Source organism: Balaenoptera physalus, assembly GCF_965194825.1.
Source record: "Balaenoptera physalus genome assembly, chromosome: 16".
In the NCBI taxonomy this organism is placed as follows: Eukaryota; Metazoa; Chordata; class Mammalia; order Artiodactyla; family Balaenopteridae; genus Balaenoptera; species Balaenoptera physalus.
Window position 1 is genome coordinate 5,397,516 of NC_138898.1, and position 14,021 is coordinate 5,411,536.

Genomic DNA, 14,021 nt, shown 5'->3' on the forward strand with positions numbered 1-14,021 from the left:
CGAGGCAGTGTCTCCTGGAAGGAGCATCCTGAGAGTGAAAGTTCACTGTGGTGCTGTCGGCAGAACCAGAGCCCCCTCACCCTGTGGCCAAGGTCAAAAACACCCAGCCCAGGTGTTCTCTGCCTCATGGGTTGGGGTGAATCACCTGCCGGCTGGGGGGGCCTCTCCTGCACCCCTCAGTGCCCCCCCCCCCACAGCCCGTGTCTCTGCACGGCCCGGAATACCCAGCTCGGTCCTGCTCGACCCTCTCTATTCCGGCTTACGGGTCGGGCCGCCCTTGTTTTGCCTCGGCTGGAGTGCTGCAGAGCCCCCCACGCACCGTGCTCGCCTCGAGGGCGTGCTCCCCGCGTGCTGGGCACGTCACCCTCGCGCCACCTCCTCCTTCCACACAGGGAAGCTGGGGTGGATTCAGCGAGCCAGGGTCCCAGAGCCAGCCTGGGTCCCCTTGGGGACCTGCCGAAGGGTCTCGGGAACCCGCGGGAGTCTCCCTCCTCCTCTGGCCAAGACCCCAGGCCTTTGGCTTCCAGAACAGAGCCTAGAAATGATTCGTGGTTTCTCTTTTTCTGAGCGTTTTCCCCCCTCTTCTCCCACGTTGATGTGCACAGGGCTGTGGCCCAGGGACCAGGGTGGTCACGTTGGCGCTTTCGGCACCCGTGGCTCCTTCCTAGGGGTGACGCTTCACTCTGGGCCCCGGCCCCCAGAAATCAGGTCCTCCTGCCCTTTTGGGGTCGGGAGAGCTGTGAGGTTTGTTCACCCCCGCTCAGGCTGCTGGGGCCTCATCCACTGCTGTCTTTCAGGCCCTACCAGGCCTGCTGCCTCAGCCGCTGGGCAACACCGGGAGGAGGGCAGAGGCCTGGCCAGGGCCCCGCAGGCCGCCGGGGCCGGGGACAGAGACAGAGGCAGCGCACACCTCCTTTCCTGCAGACCCGGGCGGGCAGGGCGCCTGGAGATGGCGGGGGGAGGGGCAGAGAGGTGCCCACCCCCAGGTCCCCGGCGGGGTGAAGAGTGCACGGCCTGGGGGGAGCGGGCGCAGGCCTCTCCGAGGGGGGCCGTGGGTGTTGCACAAAGCCAGCCTCTGTGTCTCCTGAATGGGCAGCTTTATCCCGGGCCCTAGCCGACAGGCCCTGGACCAGCCCGTCTGGGGAGGCGAGAGGTGTGGCCGCGGTGATTGGGGCTGAGGCCAGAGACCTGGGCTTTGCCCAACCCAGGCCCTGCCGTCCTCCTGGCGGGAAAGCGAAGGAGCCCCTCAGAGGGTTTGAGGCTTGTCCAATTCCCCGCTAGGCGGGGCACGGCCTTCTGGGGCTGGGGAAGTTCTCACCAAAGTCCCTGGCTACTTCCTCCTCCTTCCTGGGCCCCCCAAGGCGAGGGAAGGATGCAGCTCCGCAGCTCCGCACAGGCCGGAGCCAGGGCCCAGGCTCCAGATCGAATTCCCGGGTGCAGAGGCGGACGTCCAGTGGGTGGTCGAGCGGGGGGAGCCACCAGCGCTGGGCCCTTGGGCTACACGAGTCTGTCACTAGGCCTGAAGCTGGGTCTCCTCACCTGCGAGACGGGATGATAAAAAGTACCCGTGTGTACGCTCAGCCCTGAACAGAGGTCCTCAGCCCCGGCACACTCTTTGTGGCGGGGTGCCCTGTGCCCTGTAGGATATTAAGCAGCACCCTGGCCCCGCCCTCTAGGTTCCAGGAGCACCCCCAGTTGTGACAAGCCACTAGTGTCCCCAGACATTGCCACGTGTCCCCTGGGGCTTAGACTAACACGACTCACTGACGGCCCCAGGCAGACATCGGCACAGTTGGGCAAAGGCTTGACGTGGTGACGTGGGCGTCCTGCAGAGCCCGGGGTTGGGGGGGAGAAGGGGTGGCCGGGGCTTCGGAGAGGACGTGCGGGCGGGCTGCGTGTGGAGGAGCTTCCGCGGCTGTACCAGCAGGGACGCCCACCGGGAGGCATCGATCTCCCGCGGGACACCGAGGCTGGCGGCACGAGGGCTTGCCCTCGCCGGGTTTGGCGGGGCCCCGCTTGAGCGACCCACGAGCGACTCGGCCCGCCGCGCTCCGCCCGCTTTCCAGGCCCCACCTGCGGCCCGTCCCCGCTCCCCCAGCTTCCTTGCGACTCTCTGGGGGGAGGAAAAGCTGAGTCAGTGGCCCTGAGCTTGAACCTGTGCCCCTGGGGAGCCCTCCGCTAATTGCTTGTTAGCGGGGGAGGGGGGCCTTCCTGCCTGCCCTCTGGGATGGTCCGTGGGCGGCCTCAGGCTGGGGGAGGCCGGCTGCGCCCCCTCTGCCGCCCTGTCCCTGCCCAGGTCCCCGGCGTCTCGCCCGCCGCTGCTGGGGACTCTGCTGGCACCGGGTACGGCCAGCTGCCGCGCCGCCCGACACGGACCCGCTCGAGTCAGCAGAAACCGCCCCGACTCCGGCAGGATCAAAATAACCTCCTTCCTTTTCCAGCACTTGAGGGTTTTTCCGCCTTCTGGGGGAAAAACAAAACAAACCCGAAAAAAAGAAATGAGAGTTGCAGTGTTCGCAGCCGCCCAGAATGTGGTTTTTCTGAGGCCTCTTCCCGGCGGTGGCCCGCACACACTCTGTCCCGTGGAGGGTGGTGTGTCTTCGTGCGTCTCGTGCGTGTGACAGATGTGTCTGGACATGGGTGTGTGATCGGTGTTCGTTTGTGTTGGTGTGTGGGGGGGGCTGTGTAGGGGTGCTGGGCTTTTTGTGTATTAGGTGTGCATGTGTGTTGGGATGTGTGGACGCTCAGATGGCCTGAGCCTCCGCCTGCACTGGGGTCCCCGAGGTCTCACGTGTCCCCTTGGTCTTGCAGCGGAGCTGGAGTTCGTTGAGATCACCATCATCGTGGTGGTGGTTATGGTGATGGTGGTGGTGATCACGTGTTTGCTGAGCCATTACAAACTGTCCGCTCGCTCCTTCATTGGCCGGCACAGCCAGGGCAGGAGGAGGGAAGACGCCCTGTCCTCGGTGAGTGCCCGCCCTCCCTGAGCTTCCGGGGGGCCCGTGGACGCCCCTGCTCAAGTGCCCACGGTGTGCTCACAGGAACTGACAGCAGGGAGACAGTCTGGGGTGGGAGGGTGTGAGGGGGAGGGCTTCTAGGTATAGGCAGTGACCCAGATGGAAGGGAGCCCGTGGACCAGTCCATGCCGTGGGGCTTCGGTCCCCAGACCCATCCATCCATCCATCCACTGGACAGACATCTACTGGGCACCCTCTGTGTGTCTAGAACCCTCCCAGGCATTGGGGGGAGATAGCTTCGAGCAAGTCGCAGGGGGTTGCTGCCTGATGGGCTGGATGTAGACAGACAGGAGCACCGGGTGCTCTGACGGAAGCTGAAAGGAATCACCGGGAATCCCAGAGTGGCTGCTTTACCCGGCACAGCCGAGGTGAGCCCCTGAGGCCGAGCTCTGAAGGAAGAAACAAGGGTGGGGTGCAGAGGGGGTGAGTGCAGGAAGGGTGAGAAGGACAAAGGCGGCACGGTCCTTGCTGTCCCTACAAAACTGCAGTTTGATATGTTACTAGAATTGTGTGCCCTGTTGGGCATTCTGGAAACCCAGGAATATCCCCACAGAACTCCACAAACAGGCAGATGCAGCAGCTCCCAGCGGTTTGGGAACTTGCCCTGCTCCGGATCTGAGCACCCACGCTCCCCTCATTCACCTGCACCTTCGGTGCCACCCCTGCCCGCCGCTCCGTGTTCCTCAGCAGATGGGCCAGGGGGCGGTGCAGAGTCCGTCACTAAACAGTTCCCATCTCCACGCCTGTGAGGTGTAATTTAACAACCTGGACAGGAGTAGCTGTCTGAGGGACGGGCTGCAGATCACAGGGAGAAGGGGGCCCAGGGGCGGCCCCGGGGCTGTGCAGGGAGCACATCTCTGAGCCCGTGTTCACCAGGCGCTGGGGGGAAGCGGCAGCGGGCATGGCCTCCCGGCTCTGGGGGACGCCTGGGGCCGGTGCTGGTGCCCAGAGTCTGTGGGACTGAGCCGAGTCAGGCTGGCAGGCCTGTCCCTAGCAAATTTGGGCATCTCAGCTTGCGTCAGGCCTCAGTATGGCACCAGCTTGCCAGGGCAAGGAGCATCCGCTCTGGTCCCTCTGACGGGAACACTGGGTGCCCCAAACCCGAGGCCTGGTGTGTCCGGAGGGCACTTGGCAGCTTCCTGCAGGGCTTACCTGCGTGTTTATTTGCTGTCGCTGTTGCCTGAGTGACGGTGCCACCAGCTGCACTGCCACGTCCGCGCTCAGTAATCCCTCCCACATTTTACAGAGGAGAAACGGGCTCAGAGAGGTGGGAACATTTGCCTAGGGCCACACAGCTTCTAAGCGACAGCTTGAAGAGCCCATGACCCGTTTTGTCTCACCTCGGATGCTGAGGCAAGCTTTGGACAAATGAGAAGACATCAGCCTGGTAGCCGTGCTCCAGGGTGGGGCATCCTACCCCCTCTGAGCCTCAGTGTGTGTGTCTGTAAAATGGGTGGAGCGAGCCTTTCTCCTTCCTACCCTGCATGGTCACAGGGAGGGTGAAGTTAGCCGAGGGAGCTGGGGAGATGGCAGAGGTTCCGGCGTGAAGGACTCTTGCCACCGCAGGGGGGACAGCCCTGTGGGCAGCATTGGGACTTTGTGCCCAGATGGAGGTCAGGATTCGGGCTCTGGTTCCTGAACATCTGAGGTTAAAAGAAAGTCCCCCCTGCCCCCGCCCCCGCCCCCGGCCGACTTCTACCAGCCACCTGCACGGGCCCCCGGGGATGCCCAGCTGGGTAAACATGGAGGCTTGTTAGACCTGAAGTACGTGTGGCGACTCCCCTGGGGCCCCTGCCAGACAGGGCGCGTCTGAGGAGTCTAGGGGGCCCATGACCTCCCAGAGAGACCCAAACGCAGCCGCCGTGTGCTTGGGGCTGGGCCCATCCCTGGCCATGGCTGTCCTGCCGTGGCCACTTTTCAGGGTGAACCTCTGGGAGTTCATTTCCTCATCTGTCAGAAGGTGGGGCTCAGGTGCAGGTAAAGCCCTGTGGCCCTGGGACCTCACTTGCCCGCCTGATGCTGCTCCCAGAGAAGCTAGAAAATACTGCACGGGTACAGACTGTGGCTCGGTGTCTGCAGCTGAAGGCAGGTCGGGAGTCATCCAGGTCTAGATAGACCAGGGCCGGGTGCCCACTCTGTGAATCAGGTTTTCTGGGCTCATTCCCATGGTCTCTTCTGTGGCTGCAGTTGCCCTGCAGTAGCCTTCTTGGTGGTGTGACAGACCGTCTGGCCCTTTATGGAGCCAGTTTGCGGACCCCTGGTCTAGATGGGGAAGCCATGGGCAGCTGGACGAACTCGCCAAGGAAGTTTTTAGAAAGAGAAGGCGTCGGGGAGTGGAGTGGCAGTGAGAGAAGGAGCTGCCAGGAACAGCCCTGTGGGCACTGGCACCTGGAAAGGCATCAGGGCCATTCACTGAATTAGAGAACAAGGTGAGTTAAGACACGGCATGTGGGCAGGTGCAGTGCAGCCAGCTGGACTCCGGGTTCCTCACAGCAGGGCCAGGCTGATCCAGGAGCTGAGATGCTGTGGGAGCCTGGGGAGGGGCATCTGGCAGGTGGGAGGTTCCTGGAGGCCTCCCTGGAGGAGGAGGCGACCTCCAGGTGCACAAGTTAGGGGTAGTCAGGTGACAAGGATGGCAGTGATTCTGGGGTCTACGGTGGGGCCTCCCAAGCAGTGACTGGTATTTTCCTAAGCACTGTGGGTGGAGACTCCCCGGGCTAGGGCTCGATGGAGGGCTGGGGGGTGGGCAGTGGTGGGAAGACGTTGTGGGGACCTCGAACAGAGGGCCTCCTAGGGGGGTTTTAGGCAGGGGCCCGTCTGGGTCACATTTATCCAAGCTGACCTTGGCTGCTTGCACCCCTCCCCAGGACTCCCGACTTGAATGGGGAGCAGGTAGATGTCCCCCCATCTGCATCCTGGTGCTCATTTGGACTGTGCCAGGGGCCCGACTGGGGGCCACAGAGCCTGCCGGGGTCGGCTTAAGCCCGAATGATTCTGGAGGCGGTGGGCGAGGTTTGGATCCCAGCACTGCCCCCTACCAGCTGGGCCAGCTCGGCTGAACCACCTGACCTCAGCCTTGCAGGTTTTGTCGGGAGTTGAGTTAGTGCTTTAAAGAGCATAGCACAGTGCCTGGCACCAAGGCGTTCCTAATATCAGGAACAGAATGGCCCTTGATGACCATATTAACAGTAATAGTGTACGTCTGCCCTCTGTATCCCCACGCCTGGAATAAACTGGACCCCAGTGAGTCTTTGTGGGGTAAGTGCTTTCCTGATGGAACAGTTTTGAGAGACACAGAGCTCCCCTAGTGGCCATATAGGAAATTGCAGCCCTCCAGGCAATTCCTCCCCAGACTGCAGGTGAGAATCGTCTTACAAGGGAACCCTCAAGAAAACATGTTCCCAAAAAAACTTTGGGGTGATAGATATGTTCATTATCTTGATTGTGGTGATGGGCTCCTGGTATATACCTATGCCAGAACTTAACCAAATTGTATGCTTTGAATATGTGCAGTTGATTATATGTCAGTTACATCTCAATAAAACTATAAAGTTAAAGGAAGAAAGGCATCCCTCCCCATAGGCCCGGGCCTATCCATGCGTATCACCGGAACAGAAGTGGTGCTGCATGATTGCATGATTAACTCTCCTGTATTTCTTCATCTATAAACTGGGCTCACAATAACAGGGGGCAAGACAGACTATAGTAAGTGCTAAATAAATACACGGACAAGGTGATTACAGATATGACAGATGCTTTGAAGGAAATAAGCAGATGACAGGATGTTTAATGGGAGAAGGCCCTTTAGATAATGGTGCTAGAGAAAGCCTGCAGCGGGCACTGGAATTGAAAAGCGAGAAGGAGCCAGCTGTGCAGTGGGGCAGCCAGTGCAAAGGTCCTGTGGTGCACACTTAGCACTTCCATGCACTAAATAGCGGGTCAACGTGACAGGAGGGAGAGTGGTGGTGGCACCCAGCACTGTCACAGGCTCACTGCAGGTCGCGTGCACCCCAGGGGCTTTGCATGTTCGCTTCCTTCAGTTCTTCGACAGATACTGCAGTTATGCACGTTTTCAGATGCAGTAACTTGCCCGAGGTCGCACAGCAAGTACCTAGGCTTTCTTAGGAGCCGATTCACCAGTTCATTTGGATGTGTTCTAAGGCCCACGGAAGCTGCTGGAGGGTTTTGAGAAGGAGGGACCCACGAATCAGATGTATGTTTTGGAAAGTGTGAGTTCGGAGGATGCATTTTCGGGGGGCAGCCTTGGGAGCCGGGAGATCAGTGACAAGGCGATTGTGTCATGTCCGAGAGAAACGTCCAGGCCCGGGCTGGGGTCACTGCAGTGGGGCTGGAGAGGGGGATGGGTGCAGCATCCCACGCCAAGTGGAGGCTCTCAGAGTCCACGCCAGGCCGCCCCTTTGCTCTGCCATCTCTGCCCGTCCCGCTGACCCTGTCCTCTTCCTCCCCATACAGGAAGGATGCCTCTGGCCCTCGGAGAGCACGGTGTCAGGCAGTGGAATCCCGGAGGTGAGACCCAGCGCCGCCTCCCCTCCACCACTACCCTCCTCCCACCCCCGCCCGCCCGCCCGCCCCCACCCCCCCAAGGCTGCCGTAGTGGACGCCGAAGGCCCCCTGCCCAGTAGCTCCCCTAATCCAGACCGGAGGCACCTCCCCTGCTAGTAGAGTGGCTACAGGAGGCCCACACCTGCCCTTCTCTGAAGAATCCCCCTTGGTTGCTGGGATCGTCCCTACTGGGACATCATACGCTCCCCACCCCCAGGGAGCAGCCCTCAGTATCTGCGACACCGAAGGACAAAGGCTGCCCTCTTCCAACTGTGTGACGATGCTCACAGGCCAGGGCTCGCCAGTCATCAGGGGGCTGGACCCGGGGCTTGGCTCCTTCCCCCCGCCACCCGGCGGCCATCTCCCCCTTTGCCCAGAGAGCGGAGTCACAGGGGCCCTGCTGCTGGGGGACCCACACTCTGCTCTTCCCCTCCAGCCGCAGGTCTACGCCCCGCCCCGGCCCACCGACCGCCTGGCCGTGCCCGCCTTCGCCCAGCGGGACCGCTTCCACCGCTTCCAGCCCACCTACCCGTACCTGCAGCACGAGATCGACCTGCCGCCCACCATCTCGCTGTCGGACGGGGAGGAGCCCCCGCCCTACCAGGGCCCCTGCACGCTCCAGCTGCGGGACCCCGAGCAGCAGCTGGAACTGAACCGGGAGTCGGTGCGCGCGCCCCCAAACAGAACCATCTTCCACAGCGACCTGATGGGCAGCGCCTCGCTGGGCGGCCCCTGCCCTCCCAGCAGTAACTCGGGCATCAGCGCCACGTGCTACGGGGGCGGCGGGCGCATGGAGGGGCCGCCCCCCACCTACAGCGAGGTCATCGGCCACTACCCCGGGGCCTCCACCTTCCAGCACCAGCAGAGCAGCGGGCCGGCCTCCTTGCTGGAGGGGACCCGGCTGCACCCCGCACACATCGCCCCCCTGGAGAGCACAGCGGCCTGGAGCAAAGAGAAGGATAAACAGAAGGGACACCCCCTCTAGGATTCCCGGGGGGGCCAGGGCCGGGGCCGCAGTAGGTAAAACAGCAAAACACTCCGCACTTCTTGAAAGAAAAGAGAGAGGAGGACGGGGCGACACACAGGAGACTGCACCGCATGAGCATATTCTCCCCACCTCTCTGTGTATAAATATTTACATGTTCTGTCTGGTCTGAATGCACAAGCTAAGAAAGCTTGCAAAAAAAAAAAACCATGTTTCTTTGTTGAGCTGTGTCTTGAAGGCAAAAGAGGAAAAAAAAAAATTCTACACTAGTCCTTTCTGTTTCTAGTTGAGCTGCGTGCGTGAATGCTTACTTTCTTTTGTTTGTTTATGATGATTTCACTTAACTTTAAAGACATATTTGCACAAAACCTTTGTTTAAAGATCTGCAATATTATATAAATATAAATATATATAAAATAAGAGAAACTGTATGTGCGAGGGCAGGAGTATTTTTGTATTAGAAGAGGCCTATTACAAAAAAAAAAAAAGTTGTTTTCTGAACTAGAAGAGAAAAAAAAAAATGGCCATTTTTGAGTGCCAACTCAGAAAGTGTGTATTACCTTGTAAAGAAAAAAAAACTACAAAGCAGGGGTTTAGAGTTATTTATATAAATGTTGAGCTTTTGCACTATTTTTTAATATAAATATGTCAGTGCTTGTTTGATGGAAACTTCTATCAACGTCTGTCGAGACTTTTAAGGGAGAAATGTTGGAATTTCACGGTGGACGTCAGGCAGAGGGTGGGCTCCACACTGAGTCTGGAGAGAGGCTCCCAGAGGGGCTGATTTCCTGCAGAGTGGAAGCTTCTGTCTAGTGATAGGTTATTACCTCGTTATACATTCCCTCCCAAAGGAGACGCATTTTTTTCCCCTCTGGGCCAGGACAGCCTTTGGATCGCAAAGAAAATAGGAAAGTTACTCGAGGCCCCAAGTTCCAGGAGGTGGGCTTTGCTCTTCCCAAAATGAAGATAAACTGTTACTGAAGGAATCTTAGTTTTTTCTCCTCTTTTCTGAACCACGAAGGTCCCTGTAGGAAGGGGCTCGCTAAGGTGCTCCCTGCCCCCTGCCTGCCTTGCCAGGGCCACGCCAGAGGCGGTTAGGTGGCTCGTGCGTGCAGGATGCTTTGGCGATTCAGCTGGCTCCAGACTCTACCGGCTGAGGTGGGTGCAGCCCACTGGCGCATAGGAAAGGCCCAAAGGAATAGCAATGTGACCTCATCCCTGTCTTTATGTATTGATTCTCACGTAACAGGCCCATAACCAGAAGACCAGAGATGAAAAAGTGACATGCCCAGGTTTCTCCCAGGACACTGCAAAAGGGTTAAAACGAGAAAGACAGTCAAACCAACGCAAACTCGAGCTTTAGGATGTAGAAGCAGAATTCTTTCCCTTCTCCTCTCTTTCGCATTTCATTCCCTTCCCCGTGGAAACCATCGTTTTTGATGTGTTTATGTATCTGTGTTTTCATAAGCGTCTTCATCAGACACAACTCTTGTTTACCAGGGTTTTACGGAGTAGATGTCGGCGGGACCCCCTTGCTGGTGGCGTGCGCGTGTGCGAGTAGGGAAGGCGGGGAGAGGGTGGAGTGGGGTCCTCCCTCCCACCAAGGGTGGGCTAATACTCCATGGGGTGACGCCCTTAGCAGGAGAGCAGGCCACCCTGCCCCCTGCCCCCCTGCATCCCACGGAGGTGTCTTTTCATCTTCGGCAGAGTGCCAACTAGCCGGTTAACATAAGAGAAAGGTCTAAGAGGCAATAAGTATTGATTTTAAACAACTTTTTTATTACTTGAAAAACAGAAACTCGAGAACAGTTTTGAAGTTCTGACCATTTGAACTCTATTTCTATACGTACCTTTTAAGACCATGGTGACCAATAATAGATGACCGAGGTGTCTGAGTGCCCGCTTACCAGCCTGGCAGAAAGTTCTGGTACCTTGACAATAAAACCTGCCTCTCCGTGGGGTCTTCAGCCTGACCTTTGCCTAACCTTTGCTTCTCTCTCAAAGATTCTTTGAAAAGGTCATTCGTGCAGAGATATCCATAGAGTTTGTCCTGAAAGGTACAGGGACACATTTATAGATAAAGCTTTTTTAAAAAAAAAACAAAAACGTATCGTTCCTTTATGTGAAGCGTCTCCCTAGTGCCTTACTGAGAAAGCGGTTGACCCCTTTTGTCCCCCGGCAGCGGCGTTCCTGGACGGCGCCCTACTCACCGGGGCCCGGCCTTCCCGCTCGTGGTGGACAGGGGGCTACTGCTTCTTTGAAAACATCCCCATGGCCTCGTGCCGTGTCGCGCCCACCCGCCCTCCACCCTGGCTGTGCCTCCCTTCGGTCAGGCCACCCCCCTTGCCCCTCCAGCCTCTTGTCAGTACTCGTTTAACTCCCACCCGGGTCAAAAACCTAGACGTGGACCTTGTTTGTGTGAGTAGCGTAGCAGCAGACGAAAGCCAGGCCGAAGTGTTCCCGAGGTCCTCGAACCAAACCTTGAATCTCGCTGCTGGGTGGTGCGGTCTGCCATTGCCGTATGAGCAGCGAGGTAGAAGAAGGAAGCAGGGGAAGGGGTTACTGGCCTCAGCTGGCTTGAGGGCAGAACACCCTCCCCACGCCCCCGTTACGCCCCAGGATGGCAGGCCAGGCCTCAAGGCCGCCGCATTGTCCCTGGGCTGCGTGCCTAGCGGATGACAGTTGCAGAAGTTCATGGTGGAGCAGCTTGTCAAGGCCAGGGCACCTCCCAAGAAAGCCATGGGGTGTGTTTCTGCAAAGCTCTTGGTTTCTCTGCTGGACCCAGAGCCCTGAGGGTACACTCCTTCCTCTAGGTGTTGGCTGTCGTGTCCTTACCTTCGAAAAGCCTTTGAGCATCCCTCGGGAGGCCCCCTTTTTTCAGTAGAAAGTTGGGGGGGGTCGGCCCTTGGCAGTGGCTGGTTGCAGGGGGACCAGGCTGGGCTCAGAGAAGGTGGCAGAGCTTGGCTTTCTCTAAGCCTCTCATTGTTTCCCTGCTTGTCAATCATCACATTTCCTCCGGAGGAAAACTCTTTCCCCCGCCAAGCCCAGGTCTACATGGACGGACTTAGCAAAGTGCCCTAAGAGCCGTCCACGTCCCTGTGTTTTTGCCAGGAGCTGAGAGTGACACCTCCCCACGGCTAGCAAACCCCGGGCCAGGGCGAGGACCGAACCATCCCCAGTCCTTGGCTGTCTGCTCTGTGAATTGTACTTTTCAGAGAATTTTCTTTTCTACGTGCAACACCAAGCTTCCAGATCCATAAAACATCCTGATGACAAAGGAGAGAAAATATTTCGTTTTGTTTGGTTTTCCGGAAACTGCGCTTCAAATTCCGCTGTACTATAGAGCTCAGAAGGACCTGCTGCGTTCTCGTTTGCCTGCCTGTTTCCATGGTGGTTGTGCTGATGGTGACGCTTTCACGTTGCTCCCTTGGCGTTGGAACCGCTCTCTTTCGCAGCCCTGTTTCCCAAGTTTTGTTCAAGTTACACGTATGTAAACTCTCCGTGGCACGCTGGGTGCGGCGCCCGCGTTGCTGCTGCGTAAGACTCTGTATTTGGATGCCAATCCACAGGCCTGATGAAATCGCTTGTTGTGTATCAATAATCATTAGTGGCAATGACGACATTCTGAAAAGCTGCAATACTTATACAATAAATTTTACAATTCTTTGGAACGAGGCTCTTTCGCTTTCTTGGGCTGCATTGCTTTCCCCCATGGTGCCCTCAGCACCAACCCTTGGATGCCTTTAGTGGGAAGGAAGCAATCCCTCGGAGCTGCTGTGTGGCCTTGAGCAATTCCATCAACCTCTCTGTTTTAATTCAGGCAGCATTCAGGGAGCCCAGTGAAAACACTTGCACAGGCAGGGGGTGCATTGGGTGACATTGGGGTAAAAGAGTTTGCAAAACACTGCATACTTTTCCCGCCTCTTGGGATATCATCCGCCGTGGCATGATGAAAGCTCTGGTAAGGGCTGCAAGAAAGAAACTGTCTTAAATGGGGCTCTTCCATAGACGTGGACTTGTGTGAAGGGATGTATCCAAGTTCTGCTCCCAGGGGAGACAGTGAAGGGAGCTGGGAAAAGGACAGAGGGAGGAGAAGTGCGAGGGGGACTGTTTTAGGCCAAGTCCCAGCCTCAGGCTGATCCGCAGGGAGTCTGTGGGAAGCTCTGGGATGCAGATTGCACCCGGGAGAGGCAGGCTCTCATATGCTCCTGGCTCTTCCTGCCTGAGAGTGGGGCAGAGAGGGGTCCCCCAGGCCCCAGGGTGGCCCTCTGAAAACATCCCCAGATGCCACCCCTTAGCAGCGACCCACATGGAAGCAGGGAACGGGATCCCGAGGGTCTGGGTGGGACACTCACAGTGCCCACTACAGAAATTCTTGTTTATTTCTCTAAATTGAACCATTTTTCATGTCCGGTCAAGGATTTTCTTTTTTTTTTTTTTTTTCCAAATCAGCCAAAACAGAGCTGATCCCCAGAGATGAACACTCTTTGGCCTCATTCCCCGAGTCTTGTAAGCTTCTGGGCCATAGAGCCCTGTGATTGGGGCAGAACCCGACACACGTCTGCCTTACCTGTTCCCCTCTCTGGTGAAGAGATTACAGAGAATTGGGGAGACACCAAAAGAGCTCATTGCTCTTGGCTGGTGAGAGTAGGGACCGTGGTGCTCTGCCCTGGCCTGGCTCCAGAACCCGAGTGCCTCTTACTGGCGGTCACTCCCCTTGCTGACCCTCAGTCACCTGGTCTGTAGAATGGGTTGACAGCAGTACCTGTGAGGTGGTGTCTGATTCAATAATGCCAAAGGGTGCCTGGCAGACACAAATATTAGCCACTCTCATTAATAACAGGCTCCCTGGGACAGTTTCCATATCATTGAATGTCCCTCGAAGATTCTGGATGAGTTTGCAGGTCTTGGGCTGAGCACACAGACAACACCACCTCCCCAGGTGGTGGGGTCGGTCGGAACAGAGCTTTTCCCCGCTGGAGAGGGGAGTTGCGGGTTCTAACCAACAAGATGACACCCCTGCCCCACTTTGAGTTTAGCTCAAGCAGATATCGCCGTATGGGTCCAGAATAACAACTGAAATCACTACAGCTGATACTTATTGAGCATCTACTAGGTTCCAAGCACAACGCTAAGTTCTGAGTGAAGGTGGCAGCTCCTTTCGGGAGGCCTCGCTTTGCACTCACTCCCCCCACGTTTTCTGAGCCCTGCTGGGGGATGCTGGCGCATCAGACCCAACCCTGACCTCAAAGAACTCACCTTCTGGTTCTAGAGACAGACTCGCAGCCTGGGACCACAGCCCAGTTTGGTGAGGGCAAGGAGAGTGTGCTGTCAGGAGCTAGGAGAGGTTTGTGAAGGCTGGATTTGGAGGTCAAGGATGTGAGGAAGGAAGACGAGGACAGCAGAGACCGAACCAGGTGCTTGCGTGAGCAGAGGCCGCGAGGGCACTCGGCAGG

The 14,021-nt window shown here is 57.7% G+C and overlaps 1 protein-coding gene across 2 annotated transcripts in view; it reads left to right on the plus strand.

Annotated features, from left to right (window-relative positions):
• Positions 1-12,236, plus strand: part of PMEPA1 (prostate transmembrane protein, androgen induced 1) — a 59,066-nt gene extending 46,830 nt beyond the window's left edge. For both annotated transcript variants that reach the window (XM_082428181.1, XM_082428180.1), the window contains exons 2-4: positions 2,812-2,966; positions 7,491-7,544; positions 8,017-12,236. In XM_082428181.1, coding sequence (XP_082284307.1) covers positions 2,856-2,966; positions 7,491-7,544; positions 8,017-8,565 — 714 coding nt within the window. In that variant the 5' untranslated portion in view covers positions 2,812-2,855 and the 3' untranslated portion in view covers positions 8,566-12,236. The remainder of the gene's footprint in view (positions 1-2,811; positions 2,967-7,490; positions 7,545-8,016) is intronic.
• Positions 12,237-14,021: the final 1,785 nt, after the last annotated feature.